This window comes from Stegostoma tigrinum, chromosome 26, assembly GCF_030684315.1.
Source record: "Stegostoma tigrinum isolate sSteTig4 chromosome 26, sSteTig4.hap1, whole genome shotgun sequence".
NCBI lineage: Eukaryota > Metazoa > Chordata > Chondrichthyes > Orectolobiformes > Stegostomatidae > Stegostoma > Stegostoma tigrinum.
This window is the reverse complement of record NC_081379.1, coordinates 12,344,357-12,368,980: the sequence shown is the minus strand read 5'-3', so window position 1 is coordinate 12,368,980 and position 24,624 is coordinate 12,344,357. Positions and strand designations below refer to the sequence as shown.

General features: G+C 36.9%; 1 protein-coding gene and 1 long non-coding RNA gene across 7 annotated transcripts in view; one reads left to right on the top strand and one right to left on the bottom strand.

Moving 5' to 3' along the window:
* The window catches only part of tchp (trichoplein, keratin filament binding), a 525,906-nt gene extending 503,607 nt beyond the window's left edge, over positions 1–22,299 (bottom strand). For 3 of the 4 annotated variants that reach the window (XR_007249948.2, XR_007249949.2, XM_048555829.2), the window contains exons 1-4: positions 20,873–22,299; positions 8,908–9,058; positions 7,706–7,828; positions 1,052–1,195 (exon numbers count right to left, since the gene is read on the bottom strand). Coding sequence is in view for 2 of the 4 variants with exons in the window: in XM_048555829.2 (XP_048411786.1) it covers positions 1,052–1,195; positions 7,706–7,828; positions 8,908–9,058; positions 20,873–21,072 (618 nt within the window). In the remaining 2 variants the exon portion in view is untranslated. The remainder of the gene's footprint in view (positions 1–1,051; positions 1,196–7,705; positions 7,829–8,907; positions 9,059–20,872) is intronic. The other variant, XM_059654959.1, reaches the window with a different exon arrangement.
* LOC125463978 (uncharacterized) overlaps positions 1–24,624 on the top strand; it is a 192,885-nt gene that overhangs the window by 37,893 nt on the left and 130,368 nt on the right. The gene's annotated exons all lie outside the window — the stretch shown is intronic.

Below are 24,624 nucleotides of genomic sequence, written 5' to 3'. Positions count from 1 at the left end.
AGGGATAGCTGTTCCCATCAGGAATCCCGCTTTCCAAAGCTGGGTTCTTTGATTAGGCATGGAGGGCTGTAGAGTTGTATTGTCAAGTATATTGAAAGCTGAAATAGACAATTTTTAATTAGTAAGGGAATCAAGGGTAATGGGGGAAAAAGCAGGAACCTGGAATTAAGGATTATCAAATCAGCTATGATCTCGTTGAATGGTGGAGCAGACACAGAGGGCCAAATTACCTACTTCTGCTCCTGTGTCTTATGGTTCTTGGTGATTTTTTGGTAGAGAGAAATAGTTTCCTACAGCTTCAACACGGCTGACAGTTTAAAAAGAACTATATATTTTTATATTAATTTGAACAATATCTTGGAACTTTAGTCCAAACAACGGAATAATATCATTGACAAGAAGAAATTATTGGAAAAAATGGGTTGTGCCATCCAGCCTAAAGCTAGTACAGAGAGTAAACATGGTATATGACATTAAGCCATTCACGGTCCAGACGTGATCCCTCCCTGCCCAACAATGATTTAGCTGATCAAAACCAGGACAAGTGATAGCAACATTACCAAAGGTATGAATAAATCTGTGCTCCTAGTTTGGTGTGACTACTGAGCTGAAACCAGTGGAAGTACTACATATTCCCTGCATGTCATGTCTTGGCGGAGACGCTTCACATTGAACAAGATGGAACCAGGGCTGCAAAATCTAATTAAATTTCTTACTAATGCCCAGCAACATTGAATCCAGTTGTCTCTTGCACTACCTAGGCTATCAGTTTACTCAACAGATGGTGTGTATAGCTTAAGACACAATTGCTGGTGCACTTCCCAATTGAAATAAATGGAACATTTTATTGTGTTTTTAGTAGTTTTCTTTCACTTGATGTTGCTATGGAAACTGGCAGCCAAGATACTTTGTTCTTGTTGTGTAGCAAATCTACTTTAGTGACTTAAAATTATGATATAATCCTGCAATTTAAATATTTAAATGATAATATGTTGTTGATTACAAGTGAATATATCGTACATATTACATAACATTCAAATCAAAAATATACCTTTTTGCTGTGGTAATGACCCACAGCTATAAACTCTGTTTCTGGAAAGCAGTATGTCCATGAACAATGCTTAGATTTGAGCTCCTCAGCATTCTGAATTAAATGAATTCGGGGCCTGTATTTGTGCATCCGGGTCAAAGGAATCTGGCACACATTAAAAGAATAAGAATTAGGCAAATATAGCATCTCATTTAAAGAAACACGATGTTGGTGAATCATGAACCACTCGCAGAATTCATAAACAGAATTTGCTTGCCTGACTGTAGCTCTTAGATTTCATGTTTGCTGAGTTCATCAGGAAGTTCTAGGGCAGGTTTGTGCTGCTGAATGAATGTAAGGCTAGTGAATAAATATTGGTGATGCCAATGACTTTCCAATTTCATGTGTGTAGAATTCCTGTGCTTATTTATATATTTAGTAAAGTATATCTACTGTTCCCTACCCTAAATACCTACTATGAATTCCAATACACTGAACTGACCATCTCACTATTTGTAATGATGAATGGTCAGATAAATTTGCATGATGCTAGTGCAGTTCCTCACAGTTACCTCACAAAACTACATCCTATCAGAACTCTAAGTGAATTGACAAAATCCACATTCCATTTTATAAATGCAAGAACTCAATGAGAATACCTCACAAATTGAAATCACTGGCATACAGAATTGACAGCAGGTGTATCGGTGAAAATGCAAATATGACATTGTAGATATCATGACAGGAGATAAGAAAATCATTTTTAGTAGTCACCAAATGTGGAAATTCCAAAATCATAGGAGAGTACAGTTAAAGGTTGCTGCAGTATGCAGACCGACAGGAACAAAATGAAAGAGCGAAGTATGGGCAGATAGAGCCATAAAATTGGTCATTTACATTATAAGTTTTATTGTAGAATTTAGAAAATAAGTAAACATTATACAAAATTCTGAGTTTACAACAGTAATAGTACTGTTTGCAGTTCTGGGGTTCTCATTATAAAACATACTCCAAAGGTGTTGAGAATGTGGAGTGTAATTTGAGTAGAATGACAGTTGGGAAACTGCATTAATGAGGACAGAATTGAGCTATGAAAGTTATTTTCATTGATTCAAGGAAGGGTAAGGAAATTTAAGACTTTTTAAAATATTATAATAGGGGATTTATTTTTGTTCACTTATGAGATGTCAGTGGCACTGGCCAAGTCAGCATTTATTATCTGCCCACAACATGGTTTGCCAACAAGCTAGCTTTTTATTCAATACAGATTTTACCATGGTGGGATATGAACTCATGTGCCCCAGAACATTAGCCTGGAATTTTGGATTACTAGTTCAGTGACATTGTCACTACACCACTGCCTCCTGTGAATAAGGAAATACTGCGTATTCTGGTTGAAAAGTTAGTGCTGACAGGCACTATCAGTTTTTCCATGGGAAATGGTCGACACAGAAATCATTAGATTATTTAAGGGAAATATGGATCAATGTTTGAAGACTAGGATAAAACCTGTCTTCATCCAATATCTACACACACAGCCATTTAGTAGGAGGTGAATGGAATCTCACAGCCTGTTTTCCATAGTTCATGGGCACTGAAGACCATTTTCCACACTGCCAGTCCTACCCTTGCTAAGATCAACCAACCCAGCGTAGACCAGCAATTGAACTTGCACTTGAATGACTCTGTTCCATATTTATCTGCAATTTAATCGCAGGAGAGAGGCAGTACCCATTCCATTTGACATGCTTCTAGTAGCACGACAGCATAATATGGAAAGTAGAAAAAAAAGTTCATTTCCCAAATGGGGTGTGCTGTCAATTCTCTCTTTAATGAATAGCAAAATTAGAACAAAAGAAATACAATATCAACCTGTCTCCAGAATATTACAACAGAAAGATCTTTTCAACTATTTTCAATTTACATTAATTGTGTCTGTAATGGCACTATAAAAATGTAACTCGACAAGTAAAAGATGGGATTATCAGCATTTGAACAGCAGTAAAATAGCGGTCAACATCACAAGTAAGGAGTAGCTCTGACTGTCAGGATAATTACTGGCTGGTTTGTCAGCAATCTTCTCGTTACAAAAGAACTCCATTAGCTAACCACAGGGAAAATAGTTACACCTGCCATTTTGGTTCAGTACATACAAAAATAACTGTGACACTTTACAGTATTAAACTAGGCTCCCTGCTGCTTCGTCAATTGTGAGGATTCCAGATCAATCTGCATGTGGCACTTTGAAAGGCTCCACCTGCTAGTTGGGTTAGAAACAAACGTTCTAAACTCTGATCTGAAAGCTTCAATGTTTCAAAAAATGCAATCTGTTTGCGTTTCAATTTAAAAATGAAACTTATCTGTCGTATTGTAAACTGTAATTTTTTTTAGTAAAAGATGCAAGTGTAGAAATTAATTTTCACAATTTGTACACAAATTCATCTCACATGCACACTCAAAGCAAATTATTCCGGTTAAAAGCACTTGCTGTGAATTCTGACAGTTAATAGGTACCTCATTAAGTCTCATCATTCAACAAAGTTCAAAATCCTCGCTTTGCACCTTCAACTTTCCTACAAAGAATCTAATTTCTCATTAACTGTTCTTTGCTGATGTCATGGAGGAAAGGTGTTTCAGGAAGATTTAACCTATGATATCACGAGAGTGATCCAGTGGGCAAAAGGGGTGACATATTTTGACAATAAAATTGAAAAGGCTTGAAGGTTTTCTAAACTGAGCATTAAATAATCAACACTTTATATGTTAAATTTTTTAAACTATTTTTCTCTTAGTAATTCAGGCTGCAAATTTACTTTTGAGAATTTTTTTGCTGCGTACTTTTAAAACAATGCAGCTGTGAAATGGTATCAAATTCACAAAAAGTAGTTTTTGGACAAGTGCAACAAGAAATTTTGTTTCAAGTATTTTGAATTCCTTTTGTAGAATAATATTTAGACTGAAATAGCCTATTAATATGTTATTAATATTTAATAATGCATCATAATTTTCTTACCATCATTTCAATTTTCTTCTCTCTACCTTTGAAGGTTCCCCATTTCTCTAATTGCAAAGTTTATTAATTTGCTGGACAATATGTAATGTGCTTGTGCCATTTAGCTTCCAGAGGCTTCATAACTGAGCTTGATCCTGGCTGCATTTAACATATACACATGCATATCTTCCAGCATTTGGCTCTTGATTATAATAAGTGTGTAGTGATTGTAACGAGGTCAGCCAGGTGGACCCCATAGAATATGAGTTCCCTGATTGGACCAGATTAACAGCCCCAATCAGGGAGCCCGGGCTGACAGATAAGCACAGGAGTCTCCGACATCCTTTGCACTCTGAGGGAACTGTATCAGTGTCAAGGACTCTCCACGTGTGAACAAAGGATGACATGGTGACTGGATACCAGCCTAAATGGAATAATTTCACAGTGAATCTTGACTTTTCCTTTTCCATAGCCAAGGATTTTGAGATCAGTTGAAGCAGCTTGACTGCCTCCTAACAGGATCCAGTTAGGCCAACAGACGTTTAGGTTTAAAATAGTGGTTTAGCTTGTCTGTATAACTCAGTTCCAAACTGGAGAGTGAATATATCAACTAAGCTCTGAAGAAATCTGTCATGGACTGTAAAAACTGATTCAAGTTGCAGAATGTCGATTTTAAATTTATCAGTTTACAGAGGTGTATCTATTGCCTATTCCTCCTTGCCATGAGGGTGTCACTGTGGGCCTCCTACTTGAACTGTTGCAGTGTTGTGGTCTCAGAATGCTGTTAGATAGATAAAGTGCGTGTGGAATTGTGCTGAGAATTCTGTCTTGTTAAGGCCACTATACCTATGTATCAGCAAAAGGAGTCTAGAAAGAGAATTAGGAAGAAGGAAAGGGAATGTTTTAACTGCTTTAACAGCAGTTCTGCTTCTTACTGAATTTTTACTATTCAGAGATTTCTAGGACTTTGAGTGATGGAAAAGTGATTAAAGTTTAATTTGGGGTTATATATAACTTGGAAGTGAAGAAATTCCTACATATTTGCTCAAAAACAAAGTTGCTGGAAAAGCTCAGCAGGTCTGGCAGCATCAGTGAAGGGGAAAAAAGAGTTAACGTTTCAGGTCCGGTGACCTTTCCTCAGAACATATTTGCTACCCTGGTCCTTAAATGGTGGAGGATGAACACTGAGAGGATTCTACTATTGAAAAATCACTTCTATGAATAGAACTGGTAACTTTTGGATTGCCAACTAACATTCCTACTCCTAGTCAAATATAAGAGGGAAAGTCATTGATGAAAGTGATTAGTCTGGAAACATTTCCCGTTAGAGTTCCTGCAGTGATGTTCTGTGTCTTCAATGATTGATGCCCAATAATCATAACTGTGTTTGTATCAAGTGTGACACCTGTCATTGATGAATTTTGCTTTGAACTTCATTGTCTTCAATTTTGGTCTGACTCCTTGACACCACATTCAGTTGTATGATGCCTTGATATCAACAGCATCTAGTCTTATTTCTGTAGTAGTTAACAACAGTTATATCTATATCTTGGTCAAAATTGTGGTAGTTATCACTTAAATGACATGTCTCCTTCTATCATTTTAGTGGTGTCTGCAAGGAGATTGTTTGGTTTCATAATTAGCTAGAATAGATTTCTTTCCTTTCTTGAGGACTGAATAAGCCTGGGCAATTCTCCACATTGTTGCATAGATGTTGGTACTGTAATTGAACCAAAATAGTCTGGCTGGATAGCTAGAACAAAAGCTTTATTGTTATGATATTTACATATATATCCCTTTTGTGACCTCTAAAACCTTACCCTTCGATAATAGATACTGACTGGTTACCAGGTCTATATCTTTTCTCACATTTTGTATAGTTATGCTATATTGGTGATCCTGCAGCCCTTCCACGTCCAAGGACGTTTCAAGCACTTAGAACCGCTGTTATTTTCTCGGTGGCTTCCAGTCAGCATTTTGTTTTAATCAGTTTAGAGCTGCTATCATAGACGCTCCTAAAACCAGCAAGTGCGTCTTTGAGTGTAGAGATCAGGGTCATTTTTGTTTCCAAAGACAGTTTCTATTATGAATTTATATTGGCAAAATAAAAACAAAACTGAATTATTTTAAAATGGGTCTGCATTATATCTGCAAGCCTATTTCAATCTTCATCTGAAGACTACAACTTGTTACTCTTCAAAAAATAAAGGATTGAAACACTTTCATACATAAGCCTAATTTTTATTTAAGTGTTTTGTTTTATAGTCTGCACACACACAATAAACACTTAAAACAATTAATGTCCTCCATTGTCACCTCTGCAAATGTGAATCTACTTAAATAATTAAATGTTCACTTAAATGCCTGTTAAAATCTCACCAGCTAGACAGCATTGTCATTGAGTAATGTAAGTGTCGTGTTTCTAAGGTCTCCAATCAGTCCTGTTGCAAAAACAAATATTTTTCTTCACATAAAATTGCATTGATGCCAAAGCAATATTTACAGAGGGACACAAATATTGTGGACAGTGAAGGATCAGTAGACAGTCTCCCAAAACTATCTCTTAAATTTTAAATATTTTCTGCAATATTCTTATTTTACCAATGATGTTAGAATAAAAAGCATCTTTAAAAATAAAGTCATGATATCTGCACCCAGCATTGTTATTAAAACAATACATAATTCTTCATCCCAAATGAACAAAAATGCTTGTCACATGTTTGTAAGTGAAGACAGTACCCCTTGAAAATATTGCTAAACAGTTGGGACATTATGTTGTACTAATCCAGTGCCTTAACATATCTTTCTACAAATTGGCAAAGTACAAGAAGCAGTGTGAGAGTAAAAACTGTTTATGTACTAAATTAGAATGATCTAAAGTGGGCTGCTTGAAAGAGAGGTGTAGGCAGATTCAATTATACACTTTCCCCTTTGAAAGTGTAAATATTTGGACAATAAAAAGACACAGGTCTATGAGGGACGAACAGGGGCGTGGGACTAATTCGAAAGCCTTTCAGAGAGCCAACATGGGCACGATGGGCTAAATGGATTTCTTCTGAGCTATATCAGTCTATGATTCACCTACATGACTCTTATTCCATGGCATTATAAACCTTAGTGCAGAATAAATTAATTATAATCTCTCTCTATAAATTGTTGCTTGATAATGAGGCTAAAATAGTAAACACAAACTTCTGAAATTGTAAATAATGTTTGAGATCTAACAACATGTTGTTTTGATGGCTGAATGAGAAAACAATCTTCCTGTGACACTGAGCAATACAGGTAAGAAAAGTTTCCAGTTGTATTCCTGCTATCTGCTGATTTGGAATGCTGAACTATTTTATCTCAGTTGAGGTAACAGTGAAAATGCTATCAATAGTTCAAAATCCTAATCTTAATCACAATCAACTGAGTCCTTGCAAAATGCGTCCAAATGGATGTTGAGTTGACACAGGCTTTGGACTTGGCTGCAATCCCTTCAATTACTAACATCCACTTAGCAGTCACTTTTTAATTTAGACTTTAGGGAATGAATGCTTGGATGTGACTAATAGCAGCCATAGAATTGTCCCTCCAAAAGGAATAGCCATTATCAATAGTGAGGAGAGCAAATGATCCAAGCAAGTATAAATGCCTCAAGCAACTATATTATTGGACATGATTTGCCAATACAGACTCACCATGCCTTTCTTTCCAATTCCATTTGCTGTGCAGATTTTGAGCATTTTGAAAGATACAGCTTTCTCATTCAGCTCAGCTCCAAGGGCTGGTGTATCTGCATGGATATATACGCCACTCGATTGCTGTACAATTTTAAAGGGAGGAGACAAAAGTACTTCAGAGACATGAGGATATAAGATGGAAAATGGTAATTTAACCAGTTTATCTCAGTAAATCATTTAATTTGATATGCCTGGTCGTTCCATTTTTTTTTGGTTTGGCACTAACCCTCTGTGTTCTGCTTCACTGATTAAAATGGCTGTGACAAGTTATTTCAGTTCTTAAACAATTCACTTACTTAACTGTTACTTGCTAACAGGTTACCTATAAGTTGATAATCACATTAGTTATACCTTTATTGTAATGCTTCAAGTCACCTCACCTTCATTTTACCTTCTTCCAACCTTCCTTTTAAATGCTACTGGCACCCACTTCCAAATCCTACCTTGTAGAATCAGATCCAATCCACTCCTGCTTCATATTAACCACGCTGTTGTTGGATAGATAGGTGGATACATGCAAACAGATGAAGTGGATGAGAATAGAGTCAGCAGACCCTATAAGTTGCCCAATCAGACCCACACATAATTAACTCCATTGACAGAGTCAAAAATCAGGGAAATAACTTGGATCCAATTTTGGAAAAAATTTGAGAAATGATTCTCTTTAGTTCCTTAAGGCAGTCAAGAAATGATCTTGTACACTGGATCCCTATAAACTTGTGAAAGTAATACTATAAACAACTTTGTCCCTTTAACCAGAAAAATTTTCCTCACTTAGGAATCTGTAAGTTCTCTTGAAAGTCATCAGTAATTCATTCCTATTTTAAGGTAATCTTATACTGTTTAGTCTGTGAAAACTGCTTTAGCCAATTTTAGTGATACATTCCTATTTTGGACTTCAATATCCAAAACACAGGTAGGAGAAATGTATTACATTCTTAAAATTGATACTTTGTGGATGATATCTCACAATTAACCTGCAACAAAGAAATCTCACAATTTTGATAACAAGATATAGAGCTGGATGAACACAGCAGGCCAAACAGCATCTTAGGAGCAGGAAAGCTGACGTTTCGGGCCTAGACCCTTCATCAGAAAAAACCTGGTTGTTGTATCATATTCAACTATTTGTTTAAAAAAGCCCCAAATGTTATACTTACCTGCTGTGGGGCTGGAGCAGACGGACACCAGCCTTGTTCTTGCATGTAGGTATAGCGCTGATCACTAATCGACTCCATGTCCACCATGAGTGTGTATGACCTTTCTGGGTCCAACCCATGCAGAGTGACCACAATAGATGGGAACAAACATCTGGGAATGAATAATACAAGGTACTCAATTTTTTTTACTCACTAATTGCCAAATTAATAACGTAAAGCGCAATAGTTCTTGTGTAATCGATAAATTACTATTAAAGAATACTTCATTACCTCCTGTGCTGCTTAGAGATTATGTTGATACAAGAGGATTAGTACTGTGTATAAAGTTTCTACTGAAAAAGATGTTCAAGAGGTAGCTATTGAAGCCTTTCTTGGTTGATTCCTGGTAAATATCATTGATTTTTTGTACACTACTGAGGCTATAAATGGTTAACTATATTTGTTCCCCTTACATATCATACTTGTACAAACAAATGCGTGGGGCAGCACCTCTTTTGTTTTGGTGTCCAATTGTTCATGAAATACAATTAGTTTTAACTTTTATCTTTCATTTTTCACTAAATAGAACATATAAATACACCAACTTCTTGAAAAAGGTTCTGTTTAAATGTACACATTTTGGAAATTTATTTTATTAATATTCAGAACCTCCATCTGAACTTGAATAATGGCACAGGCCTTCCAGAGATTGATACAGTTTATCCAAGCAGTAGTTATTTTTCAGATTTGAACATAAACATAAATTCAAAACAATGCAGTTGGCCCTGTATAATCCCTTTTACCGTATAGTGCAAAATATAAGGGCCTGCTCTGATTTGATTCTTTCCAATTCTATATTGAGTTGCTTTATTTGTCAACTATAGGTGCAAGAGTCAGAAAATATATAATATCCTGTTATGCACATTTTTGATTTTACAGCTAAATCAAATAAACTGGGAATTGAACTTGGCACCTTTTTGGTTCATATGTCTTAGCTAATCCTAGGCAGTGAATATATGAGCTGAACTATTGGAATGCGTCACAATGTTCCTTTAACTCATCTAATACAGATTGTTAGTGATGCAATCTGCATGATGACAATGTTATTCGAATTGGTATCTTCTTTGTATGAAGTTTAAATCTCATATCTGCCACTGGAATTCTTTGCTTCGGTTGAGTGATTTGCATTCAGACCAGTGGTCTGAAGATAAATTATTCTAGATTTCAGAGATGTATTAGCTATTCTTATCAAGTGACTGAATGAAATATTGCTATAAGAAATCAATAATCCCTCTTACTGGTGGTTGAAGAGGAGACTGGAGGAGGAAAAACTAAAGTTGTCCAATTTGTCATGATTAAATAATAAATTATGCTCATCAATTGTATTATCATATTAACGGGACGTCGGATGCTTTCAAGGCAGAAATCGACAAATTCTTGATCTCAGAAGGAATCAAGGGCTACGGGGAGAGTGCAGGGAAATGGAGTTGAAATGCCCATCAGTCATGATTTAAATGGTGGAGTGGACTTGATGGGCCGAATGGCCTTACTTCCACTCCTATGTCTTATGGTCTTATGTATTCAAGGGAAGACTGGGCAGTAGAGTATAGCCAATCATAACACCAAAGGTTTTAGGCCACACCATCTGTTAAGTTTTATAAATCAACTTCACAAATCCAACTTTTCATTGTATTGCTTAATCTTGTATCTGTACAGAAACCAAATTAAATTGTTTGTTTTGCTGAACAAAGCACCAAAGCAAATAATGCATTTTTGAAATAAAAACTAGAGACAGAGAAACTCAGCTAGGCAATATGTGCAGAGTGAGAAGCAGAGTTAATTATTCAAGCACAGTACGACTGTTCGTAAGAACTGAATAAGGAGGTAGAAAAGTGGTCGATTTCATACTGTCTACAAGGGTGCCAAGGAGCAAGAGCAGCAGAAGGTGAGAGGGTAAAGGAGATTAGAGATCACAAGTGTTACAGAACAAAGGGCAAAGAGCATTGAAATGTTGTAGAGAAAAGAGAGATCCAAATTGGGTCTTAATGATCGGTGGTAATAACTGAATATGGGTGAGTTCTGCTGAAAGCAATGTCAAGTAAACCAGATTTGGAGGTTGGGGAGGATGGACAAAATAGAGGACAGAGTTCATGAGTCATGTTCCCCATCAGGTTTCCCTCCAGACCAGTCTGTTTCCCTTCAGACCATGAAATCTGTCCTCTACATTGTTTTCTTTCAGGCAATAAAAGTATGAGAAACATGTGATTGGTTTTATTTTATCAGTTATAATACACTATAATACATTGTATGACAGTATAAAAATGGTGTTCCTCTTTAAACTGAGAGATAGTAAGAACTGTCAATGCTGAAGTCAGAGGTAATGCAGCATGGAGCTGGAGGAACACAGCAGGCCAGGCAGCATCAGAGGAGCAGGAAAGTTGATGTTTCAGGTCAGCATGCTTCTTTTTCTGAAGAAGGGACCCAACCTGAAATGTCAACTTTCCTGCTCCTCTGATGCTGCCTGACCTGCTGTGTTCTTCCAGCTCCACATTGTGTTGTCTCTTCCTCTTTAAACTGGTATTATTGCTAATTGTCCTACAAGCAAAGTTCCCTGTAAACTGTTCAGCTGCAGCTTGACTTCCAGTTCAGGCCTGTACAGCCAAAAGGAAAATTAGAGGGTACATGCTGATGAGTACAGGATGAAAAGCTTCCATTCTTTCTTAGCAATATTAATGTTCTGTACTACCAAATAATAATTAATATATCTCGGTATTTTCGAGAGGAGGACAACAGGCATTGACCAAACTGGTGGCTACTTTCAGCACTTCATATTTATTGGAAAGTTTCAGTTTCTTTATATCTGCAATTGAAACATTATTGAATAATGGAGTGAACTAAAACTGAAACCTTAGAACTATACTTGAAATTCAAAGTGTAGAGCTGGATGAACACAGCAGGCCAAGCAGCATCTTAGGAGCACAAAGGCTGACGTTTTGGGCCTGGACCCTTCATCAGAAAAAGATGTTGCTTGGCCTGCTGTGTTCATCCAGCTCTGCGCTTTGTTTTCTCGGATTCTCCAGCATCTGCAGTTCCCGTTATCTCTCAACTATACTTGAATGTTCAGTTTCATTATGTTCCTTTGCTCAGTTCATCCTCGATACAGTGTAATATGGATAATACTATTCAGGACATAACTTTTAAAAAGAAACATGATAAGCTATCTTCATCAAAAATAAAATGAAAATGAAACTTCTTCCTCTTAAACATTTTCTTAAAGTTTTTTGAATACTTTTGTTAGACCAAAAAACATTGGAACCCAGTGAAATATACAGAAAGAAAGAAAAAGTATTATTAGGAAAAATTACACCACCTTTTTAATTTTATAAACGTTTCATTTTGTTGGTTATAGAAATTAATACAATTTTCATGGAATATAAACAACTTTAGTCGATGTTAGAGCACAGGATGTGACTGAAAATTGAATCCCAGGTCACAGTGACCTCAACTGTGTCAAATGCTATCTGCCATGCCTTGCTAAATAAGTTTAAGCAGTCTTGGGTTCTAATTGACTCTCTCTCATATTTGTAATCTGCTACGTGATTGATATCATCAGCAAACTTTACAAAATACTGGTGGATTTTTCCAAGGTTTTTCTGACAGGATATCATATTCTATTTCCTTTCATCCACATAGGTGTGTTATATAATTATGATTCTTTTGATAAGATTATTTTGTGCTTAAACCAGTTTGTTCTATTCGGCCAAAAAATGTATCTGTTTTTTGGTTTTTTTTTCTCATCAAACTGTTTGGAGATGTTATTACGTACCTTTTGAGGTAGGATTTGAACCTGGGCATCTTGGCTAAGGGGTAGGAACACTACCACTGCATCACAAAAGAGCCCCTCAAATTCTGTTTGTCATTCTTAATAATAACATAAGATCACTTAACTGCATAAACATTTTAACAGTTGCTTCTTTAAGGAACCTTGTGAATTAAATTATACTTGTCAGTTTCAGCTTCTAATTAAATAGCATGTTATGATGTCTGTGACAATTTTTAGTGTAGCAGCGAAATCCCTCTTGGTCATCCTAACAGTAAGCTAACTGCTTTTCTGCTGTTTAAAGTAAATCTATTCCCTTAAGGCCACAAAGTCTAATTCCTGTTGAATAAACACTAAGTAAAGTCAAAGTTTAACTGCTGTTCAGGCTGTGACTCACAACTCTGGTGTTAATTTTGGTAAGATAATTTGGAGGATCCAAATATTGTAGATCCTGAGTTGAATGACTTCTCTGTAAATGCACTTTTCTTTGTTCTCTTAATGTCGTATAGAAATATTACTTTATTTTAAGGAATGTATGTTTTCAGTTTTTTATATTATTGATTTGTTAATATTCAAGAAGTACTCATCTCTACGAGATTAATAACTAATATGAATCAAAAGAACCCTGAAGAACCCAAGTCACACTTCCAGACGCATTATTCAACACCTCCTACCTGTTTAATTCCAACAAAGTTAGCTAGTTATGAGTTAATGCCATGAGCCTGAACTTTTTCAAAATAAATCAATATCCTATGTAATTACTTTATTTTTTGTCCTCCTGCAAATTTATGAAAATTTTATAAATTTTTTGTTAATGGCAGGTTAAGAACATCTAGTCTTGATTCAGTTGACAATTTCTGTGGAACATGTTATAAAAACAAATTTCACAGTATTTGCAAACATTCGAAATATGGAAGTGATTTATCATATTAAGTTCTTTCCCTTTTCACAGTTTCCTATGCTTTTTCCATTAACATTTAAAAATTCTGAAAGGCATTCCAGGCTCGGATTATATATAATTTTATTGGGAACTGGAAGGTACACAAAGATAGCATACTAACCTATCTCTTGTAAAATGTTGGGAAATAGCATTTTGTTTAATCCCGGCTGCTGGAATGCAACTGTTCCTTATTTTCAAAGTAAGGCCATTCTCAATCCAAGCTTTATTGACTAAACACATTTTCACAGAATAAATATTCATTCAGCAGAAAGTAAGATAGTCTCTGAAAGAACTGTGGATGCTGTATATCAAAAACTGAGGAAAGATCACTTGACCCGAAATATTACATCTGATTTCTCTTATCAGGTGCTGTCAGACTTGCTGAGCTTTTCAAGCAATTTCTGTTTTGTGGTAAGATAGTCTCATTCAGAGACCATAGCCAGGATGGTGTGGGAAATGCAGATATCACACTGGAGCAGTAAGGAAGATAATTTTGTTTGCCTATTTCCTTCACTCTGCCCTGAAGATTTGTATTTGTTACTATAGTGTTTTATTGGAATTCAAGAAGGCAAATCATACATTATTTATAGAGAGACAGGCTTCATGGAACAATTTTCTTTTTCAATTTTACGCTCTTAAATACTGATTTGTTGACTATCCTAATTACCTTTGAGCTAAGTGGCTTGCTTTGCCATTTCAAGAGCGGTTAAACTGTGGTTCTGGAGTTCCATATAGTCCAGAGTGGGTATGGGCAGATTTTCTTCCATAAAGAACATTAATCCACAAGTTTATTTTTCACAACATTTGATGATAGTTGTTATGGTTGGCCAGGATTGGCCTTCAGTTCCAGATTTCGACTTTAACTTAAATTCCATCAACTGCCATGGTGAGATTTGAATCTGTGTCGCCAAAGCATTAGCCTGGATTCTGATTTACTAGTACTGTAGTTCTGTAAAGATTAAAGAAGGAGATAGATTGTGTTGTGTGAGGCAAGTCGCCCTGCATCTTCCTGATTGTCCCCCTGCAGCGACAAATCAATTAACTCCGCACTGGCCATTTTAAAAACCTGGGATAGTTTTGGTCAGTGTGGCTTATTTAACCACCAAATGTATTATTTGAGCTATCAAGTGAGCAATTAGCACACTTCTTAAATTGAGTGCATATTATGGGGCAGTTCAGCAGTACTCACTGTCTAAATTGCATCACACACAAGGTAGAATGGTTGCTTCTGAATACTAAATGGGGAAATATGTTCCATTTTTCTACAATGACATCACACATCTGTGAACACAAATATACTAAATATAAATTGAAAAGATATCAGAGTGATTGCCAAAGTGCGGTAAGATTCATTAGGATTGTACTAAGGTTAGAAAATATAATCATGATGAGAGATTTGAAAACTTTGGATTGTATTCATTGAAAAACAAGTGAGAACGTAATAGTATCTAAAATTTTGATAGAATTTGGGCGAGCACTTAGTAAACCATTATATCAAAAAGTCACTGAATTGGCAAACATGGGAGCATAAATGTAAGAATAGTGCTAGAAGAACAATGAGGCAGGTTGGAAGATTTCTTTCTTAAAAATAGTTATTAAAATAAAAGTAAAGTCATCATAATTATAGCGTATCATTAGCAAGTGATGACTGGTAGTGGTTTAACTAAGGGTCACCACCTTCCAGGCAAGGGTTGAATTTGAGAAGCAGAGTCCTTCATGGTGACCTCACTCACTGCAGGAATTGAACACACAGCGTTGGTATTAATCAACATTGTAAACCAGCTGTCCAGTCAACTGAGTTACCTGATTATGCAATACATTACCACAAAAAGTTATCAAAACTGGACCAAACACAATATTTGAAAGTCAGGTAGGTGAACACTTGAAGAAAAACATTCAAAGGTTCAGAAAATAGCAGGAAATTAGGGTCACAGTCAATAGCTTTGATGGAAACTAACATTGGCAAATGTATGATGGCCTGAATGGCACTTTATGCACTACAATTTCTGTAATTGCATAGACACACAACTATAATATTTAAATATATATTTATGGTCTAATTAATATAGAACAGTCACAAGTCCTACTATGTGTGGGGAGATTAGATAAGAGCTGATATTGTACTGTATAGATGTGAAATATAACCCTTAAAAGACTTTGTAAATATTTCAATTATTAGCAACTGTTATGGTTTATGCAAACAGTTGCATTGTGCCTGCAATAATTATATTTAGCACTTGTGTTCGCTGCAGCTGGACCTGTGATGCTCATAAAAGAAAATGGAAGAGAAAAATTCCATTCTGATGTTCAGAACTCAGTGTGGCAAACAGTTTAGAAAGCACTTTGGAACTTGATCTTATCCTTTATCATTGTAGCATGTTACTCCGCCAAAATGCTTCGTGCATCAGGACCTTCCATTCATAGATATTTATAGCTCTAAGCCTGAGGTCATATGTTTCCTAGGGATTTTAAAAAAAATTCTGCATTATAACAGTTACATTCCAGTTAATTTTAAGCACTTGCAAACTTCACAATGAAGTGACAGTTGGATTAGCAATAGACCAATTAGATCCCAAAAGTTGCAAAGATCATCACTTATGCACTTCTAATCCTCACACTTTAGCTCACAAAAGATATATATCCCAAGGCCTACATTCACAGATTTGATGTATCCTATTTAATTTCCATCATTTTACTTCATTTGCTCCCACCTTAATTCATCCTGATACTTTCTTTCAGCCTTGTCTTTATTTCTGTATTCTTGATCCCTCTGTAGTCCTCTAGCCCATGTCAGGTGACCTGACTGCTGCCTCCTTCTGCCTTCATCTTTGACATTGATTTCTCCCTTCAATTTATTTTACTGATTTTATTCATTTCTTCTTACATTTCATAAATTACCTCATTTGGTGCCAATACTGCCTAGCTGCTGTTATGAATAACAGTCATTCTAGTTGCAGCATAAATTAGACAGAATCTTTTAAACTTTCAAGAATTCCTACCTTTGATATGTATGGTCCAGAATTACTTCCAGTAACAACAGGACAAGTGTCCAAGTTCATGCTCTTTTCTTTTGTTAGTGAATACTGACACAGGAACTGGATTTCCAAAATACTAACTCAGCATGAAACATAGACAACTGGTATCTATGAAAACCAGTAGCCCTTGCTGGAAATGTCATGTGTTCGCCCCCGTCCTGGTGAAATTAAATAGCCTGGTGATGGACACTGCCAAAGTTCCCACATGGTGACTAGACCAAGTTGCAGAGTACCAGCAGTTCCAAATACTGCCTTCAGGAGAAAGGAAAACAGTAGGGTCAAAACTACCCTTTATTCTGTAAGTGCCAAATTAAAGAAATAAATCTATTAGTTTGGGTATCTAGTGCTGGATGACTTGTAATTTAAGAGCTTTTCTACAAAGCTGTTTAAACAAAGCATTGTTTTGGAGCTTATCATCAACATTCCAGAAATTTCTTCAACTGTGCAGCATTTACAAATTGAATCAATAAGCATATGGAGTGCAGATCATCTTATTTCATCACCGCATTACTGTGGGTGTAGATGCTCCTTAAGAAATTGTATTGCTAGTGCTGGGAAGAAGATGTTGGATAGCTGACAGCATAAACCAGTTTAGGTGCTCTGACAGCCCAGTGCATTGGTCAATGAATATCTGAAGCATACAAACTGGGAACCACAAGTTTAGTTGTTAACTGTTCTAATTTCTCTGTTTTTGTCAGTTGGAATATTAAATACAATGCATTTGGACTTAATGTGTTGTGTCAGGAAAGAAGGGGTAATAGTCATCATTAGAAATTTTACATGCATGGATGTAAAGTCAGAATACAACTAAAATCAGCAGTAATAGCTTTCCAACATTCATTGGCCAGCTTACAGATAAATGAAGGACTGAATGGCTGCATGTGTTCACAGAACTAGATCTGAACAAGTTTATATTGAATGAAGAGGAAGCAGCAGGTTTGAAATGGTGAAATTTTCTGCCTGGATCTTTCCTTGGAAATGGAAGTTATAAGCTGAATGTACTCTACCATTGATCTGCCACATAACAATGTTATGAAAGTTGACTTCTTCCAATGTATCATAATGTACCACAGTTGAAGAATTATATTTGCGTTAATACATTAATGATTTTATCTTGTTATGATTCCCTTTGTATCTCACTCAGTTGAGAAGAAAGTCAACCAACTTCCTCTTTAACCATTCCATTCTGTACCCTGATGTGAAGAAGAGTATGTTGTTTGAAATCCCCTAGAATTTAGTATTATTCCAGGAAGAATAATTTTTTTAAGAAAAATCTTCCAAAGCAGCAAAAAAAGCTAAAGATTATCCTTACTGTTCCAACTTCATTGGAAGGCTGTCAGCTACCACTGAGTCAACCATGGGCTATTAAACCTGAATTCCTAATTTCATGGGCAAGTTTGTCAATATGAAATGTTAACTCTGTTTCTCTCTTCACAAATGCTGCCAGATCCTGCTTTTTCTATTTTTATTTCAGATTTCCAGCATCTAGAGTACTTTCCTATTTTTATATTTGCAGCTTTGACTGTTCCACAAACCACCAACCACAGACACATGGTAAGGTGTAGTTCAATGAACTAAAATCAGTCAATTTTGTTTTCATCTAACATCCATATCCATTTCCAGCAGGGGCTAATGGAGCAGAAATATTGCCTACTTTTCTCTACTTTTTCCAAGGGTAAAGACACAAAATTGTACTGCTTCCACGAGGGCCAGTTAATTCCATAGAGACAAAAAATCAATCCTGATCTCTAAGACTTATTTCACATTAATAAAATTAGCTACTGGGGTAACTAGTGATAACATCACTCCATACATTTTTGGTTACTGGAGAAGCACTAGCTACAATCCAAGGACTACAATGGTTCAAGAAAGCAACCAATCACCATCTTTTCAAGGATAATTACAGGTGGGCACTAAATGCTGACCTATGCTAGCAATCTAGCAATCCAGGGATGAATTTTATAAAAAGATAACCAATGACAGTATCTCAAATGAGGCCTGCGGCTGATTAATTTCCAAACTGGATTTGGTAAGGTGGTCCAAAAATGCAAGAAGAGGCTTTAGGGTTAGGGTTAGGATTAGGGTTAGGGTTAGGGTTAGCGTTATCCTAATTATATATTGCAATTTAGTCTGCATAATCAGTACCAAATTTAATAATATCAAGTTTGCCATTATTTTCTGTGGAAATGTAATCATTACTCCTTCTCAATTTAATCATCCAAATAACTTGCTGTAATTATATGCTACAATGCTTGTTTCATGTATAGGGGCATCCAAATCCCTGTGTACTGCTGCATCCTGTAAACTCTCGCTTTACATTCTTCCTACGAAAGTGGATACCCTCACATTTGCCCACTCACTTGACCTACCCTCACACTTGCCTGTATTAAATTTCATATGCTAATTTTCTGCCCACTCACTTAACCTACCTATATCTTTTGTAGCTTCATTATGTCCTCTACACAATTTGCTCTGCTGCCTATTTTTGTGTCGTCATCAGATTTGGCAACTATACCTTTTGACTTTTCATTCGAGTAATCTTTATAAGTTGTGAACAGTTGAAGTCTCAGTTCTAATCCCTGTGGCATACCACTTATTACATACTATCAACCTGAAAAAAGACCCATTATGTTTTCTCTCTGCTTCCTATAGCCAGCCAAACTTCCAACCATGCCAACATGCTACTCTCTACACCATGAGCTTTATCTTTTGGCATATTTACTAATATAATCTTTGATGTGGAACTTTATCAAATGCCTTCTGGAAATCTAAACACAGCACGTGCATCGTAACATAACAAAGTGTGGAGCTGGATGAACACAGCAGGCCAAGCAGCATCTTAGGAGCACAAAAGCTGACGTTTCGGGCCTAGACCCTTCATCCAATCATTTTATAGTTGCTACAACTGAAGGATGATGAATTAATCATATTCTATTTAAACGTGTTTCTGGTTGGCTCCAGAATGTGCAGTAATAAGAAACTATCCGGAAAACATTGTATGAACACGGTATCTAGATTAACTTTGACCATCTGATTTTTACAGTCTCTAAAAATGTCCACCAGTATTGCTGTGCCTTTCTGCCAAATTAACAACTGCCTTTCCTTTACATTCCACTCAACCTGGTGGGTTGGCTAGGGGCCTGTAAACTACTCTCACACGTGACTTGTTTTTATTTATTGCTTCCTTCCACGATCCAAAACTTTTTTCATGTCCTAGTTTCCTGAACTTAAGTTCTCTTTCTCTATTGTGTTAATACCATCATTAATTAAGAAAGCCACCAATCCAAACTTTTCCTGGCTTTCTCTCCATAAGTGTCCAGTATATTTCAATGTTCAGCTACTTATCCATGCCATCCTGCAGCCTCATTGCCCACTATTTGCTCATTCCAAGAGGCTCAGTTGAGGTAGTGGGTGGTTGGAGGATTAGTCTGATCGCAGCAGGCCTTACTGCCACAGACTTTATCGAGATCGTTTCGTTGACTCCTCACAACTTTGTTATTCATCTTTGTATCCTCAGCGAATTTGACTACAATACTGGAATACATTCAAGCTGGATGCCGTTTCGCCAGAACGGCGCAGAGTCGCGATGATTATCCACTCAGCGCTCTGACAGCGTCACCACATTGCCCTTACTTTCATTTTTATTGCACTTCTTAAAAGAAAAAAATAGTAAAACCTCTTGTGGGAATTAGCAATTGTTTTATATTTTGTTAACCTAATTGAATCTTGTGTCTGTAATGCGAGAATGTCCATCCTAGTTACAATTTATTGCCAACGTTGAAGTACCACACCGTGCCACTCTGTGATGTCTTCTTCGAACCGCGCCCCAGTAAACCGAAAGAACTGCGGATGCTGCAAATCAGGACCGAAACCAGAAATTGCTGGAAAAGCTCAGCCATTCTGGCAGCATCTGTGAAGAAAAATCAGAGTTAACGTTTCGGGTCCGATGACTATTCCTCAGAACGAACCCTATTCTGAGGAAGGGTCACTGGACCTGAAACGTTAACTCTGTTGTCTCTTCACAGATGCTGCCAGAATGGCTGAGCTTTTCCAGCAACTTATGTTTTTGTTCCAGTCTGATTCAGTACCGCTGAGTGGGCGTGGCCTAGATGGGGTCATTTAGACGGAGTGAAAGCGAACAGTGGAGGAAATCATATGGAAAACGTTAGGTTACATTGTCTATTGTGTTACCTTCCTCTGCCTGTCACTACCATCTCGGTGCCCACTGAATGGAACTTCCTCCACAGCAACTCGTTGTCCTTAACCAGCCTGAGTACTGGGACCACCCGGCTAGCCGCCGGATCCAGGGTCTCCATGGAAGAGACCTTTTTAAATCCACGCGTTAATGTGTCGACTAATGAAAAAGTTTCCAACGAAAAGTTCTCAAGCATCGAATGTACCAGTCGTTCCGTTTATGATTACTCAAAGCCTGAACATCAGCCGGTAGAAAAATAGTAATGTTTTTTTTATCCTTCTCAGCGTGCAAGCTGGGTTCATTTGCACTATTCAAACCTTCGTTAATTTTAATACAACGAAATTTTCTTACATATTATACGCATAAGATGTGTTTTAAGAAGAAACCAGGTCTAAGGTTTAATCCAACTCGGGAATGCTCCAGTTATAAAATAAAAAGTGTTCACCTACTGGACAGGACATGCATTTTCTCAATCCTGGGGAAAGTAGATATATTGTTAACAGCAGGAATACATAAACAATCCAAATTCGCACTTTCATCCTCTATAGAAATCCAGAGGTTTGTTGATCTTCTGTTTCTCCTTTCCCTGGTGCTGGTGTTTTTTCCTGAGACTGCTTCATCTGATCCTTATAGATTCGCCTCACGGGCTGCTTTGAGTTTGGTTGTATCTGCCACTCGATCTCGGCAGGCGTGGATCTTGCTGTTGCTGCATTGATCTCTACTCTGTCTTCGGCCGCAAGTGTGTATCCGGTCTGGTGTAGTGTCGTCTGGAACTGATGATATGATCTCTCTACAGACTACTTGTGGCCGTTTCTACCCCCGCAGCTCCCCGGCTGGCCTCTCTCACAACTGTTTCTAAAATTTCCTTTATTTTTCATTTGACACTTTCGATCAAAGGATCTCTTCCGGCAACCTCAAGCCTGTCTGCTTCTGATCCGTCTCCCTTCCGCAAGCGGAACTGTGTCCTTTCTTTCCCTTGCTGGGTGAGGCTTGCTGGGGTCCAAATATGCCGCCTTCTTTCCCCTGAAAATCTCAAGTCTGCCCGTGTTCTCCTCTATGTAGCTCCATCGTTTTGTGTTTCACCGGAAGCCGTTACTTTCATTCTCCCGTTCTTCAGAGTGGGCCCTCTAATTTGATGTAATGTGTTGCCGTTACTTAGTCATGGAGAGAGAAAAAAATTACAGCAAGCATGCCGGGTATGGGTACTGCGCAAAATTTCATCCATCATCCACCTATTATTATCACCAGGTCAATCAACAGCTCAGAGAAAGAAAAATAAAGACTCATTTCAGCATCTGACGTGTCATTTTCGTCCCTCTCGCAGCAATATGTAACCGCATCTTCACCCAAACTCAAATCTCAGTGATGTCAAGTAGCAGCTGGTGATAGCTGGCTTTTGGATAGCATTATTCCCACAGCAAATAGAAACCGGCACCTCATCGCTCACTCTGGCATCGTTTGGATGCTGTACTTTGCATTTTGTTTCATGAAAAATTGCTAAATAAAATTTTGACCTTGATTTTAAAACTTACTCGCTGTGAGTCAGAATAACGAAACGACTTTTTAAAACTTCTGGATTGAGCTAGGCAGTTTCACTCGTGATTTTTCGATGACGTTACCGGACAATTAATACTCCCATATACGCTTTAGTCCTGTAGATTACCTTGATTCGCAAAATTTATATTCTCCCATTCGTGTGAAAGGAAACGATTCGATTCGGCAGTCAAAGCTCTCTTTGGATACCTGAATGGTCAAATGGCTCACGAAATAAGTAAAACACGCAGCAGGTCAGATAACATCAGTGAATAAAGTTTATTTCAAGTTGATGACCGTGATAATAGCGCAACATTTCAATATTCTAGAGGTTTGCCTTCATCGCAAAAAAAATGGTTTTATAAACTTAGCAGGGCAGGGATTATTTATAGAGTTACATTTCAAAGCCTACATGAAAATTGCTGATAACACCAATGTGTAAGGAAAGTCTCATATTTGAAGGGCCTGGATAAGGACACCAGTTTAACTATTGATTGATATAGTATAACAAAATACTAATAAATGTAAAATAGGGTGGAGAATTCACGCATATTTTCCAATGGGGTCACTGATGAATGGATTTTTATTGTCTGTAGCCCACATCACTGTTATTGGGACATCCTACTGTTAATTTAGCTAAGATCAGCTAACTTTATAAAGCCCAGGGGCTGGTATCTGTTGTACAGCTTGGTGCCATATTATGCCTATCAAATGAGCCATTAGGAAACTATAAATTAATATATTGTGCAGAAAGTCTGACAAAATAAGGTAAATTTGTCGCAACAAGTCATTCTGCTGCTATGATGGATTTTCTCTATTTAATCCTATGAAAATGATAAATAATCACAAGGGTCATAACCAGGAACCTGAATGAAGTGCACTACCAGCCACCTTCCCCTCCCCAGAAAGAAAATCCAAAGATGTATTCAGCAAAAAGAATTGATTTTTATCAGTTAACCTTGGTCTTTACATTTTAAATATGAGTTTGGGGATGGTGGCAAGATATGTCTTGCTTATTAGTAATATCACAGACACATCAGGGGTTATTTGTGCAAGAGCCATTTCCAGTAAATAATTGAGGCTTCCTAAAATAATATGTTTACAATTTTACTCATAATAGTTACCATGGAAATAAATCTAAAGTATATTTTTAATTAACATGTGAAGAGCAAAAGAAATTTTCCCCCAGATAGTTCCCAGAGAGCTAAAGCCACACTAACTATTCATGCTTACATGAACTCTTCTAATCTCCAGTCTAATTTATATTTTGTCCAACTCCTTTACAAATAAGTTGTGCTGGGGGATCTCTCCTGCTCAAAATCACTCATTGGGGAATACTAAATTCTCCTAATCTCAATTCTTGTTTGTGCATTCTGCAACTATCTTCACCTCTACAATCATTGGAAAGAAAACAAGTCAGTTCATTCAGAACCTGGATAAACCAGATGAGTTAACATTTTAGATATGACTGTTCTCCAAACATTAAGCTTAACTAGGATATTGACACAAATTTGCAATTGGACAGATTGCACGTAGTGCTTCTTAAATGATACTCTTCATTCATTATCCCACCTATATTTGATCACAACTATCATTAGTATAATCTCTTAACACCAATATTTCACCTCCATGTCATACAGTTCATACCATTCTTTCCAGTTATGGAAGACATGGAAGGATAAAATATCTTCTAATGTAGCTTTAGGTTTTCCCAAGTCAAGTGGACTTCATATGGAAGTTCCACTTTAATAAAATCTGAGCACAGCACTCCATTTTGCATTTATCACGTTAAAAACAAAGGCATCAATCATGACTCAAATTGATGACTAAACAATAAATGATGAATCCAGACAACCCGAATGATATTCAGGAAACCTAAACAGATAAATAGAAAGTGGGACATAACACCAGCACTTCATCGGAGGCACAATGATGATGTTACCTAGAATGGTGACGAAACATCTGAAAACTAACCTTCCAGCTCAGCGAGCAAACTCACATCCAGAAACTCACATCTTCTCAAAACTCACTGATATTTTATTCCACAGTAGTTCTTGCTATCCCACAGAAATTTGTGTTGTCAGCAAATGTAGCAGAACATCTTCTAATCCCCTCACCACACTCATCAAAATACATTGTGAGAACCAAAAGTCCAAGCACTTGTCTCTGGAGAGCTGAACTAATAATTTCTCCGAAGCTGCAAGTATTCCCATTT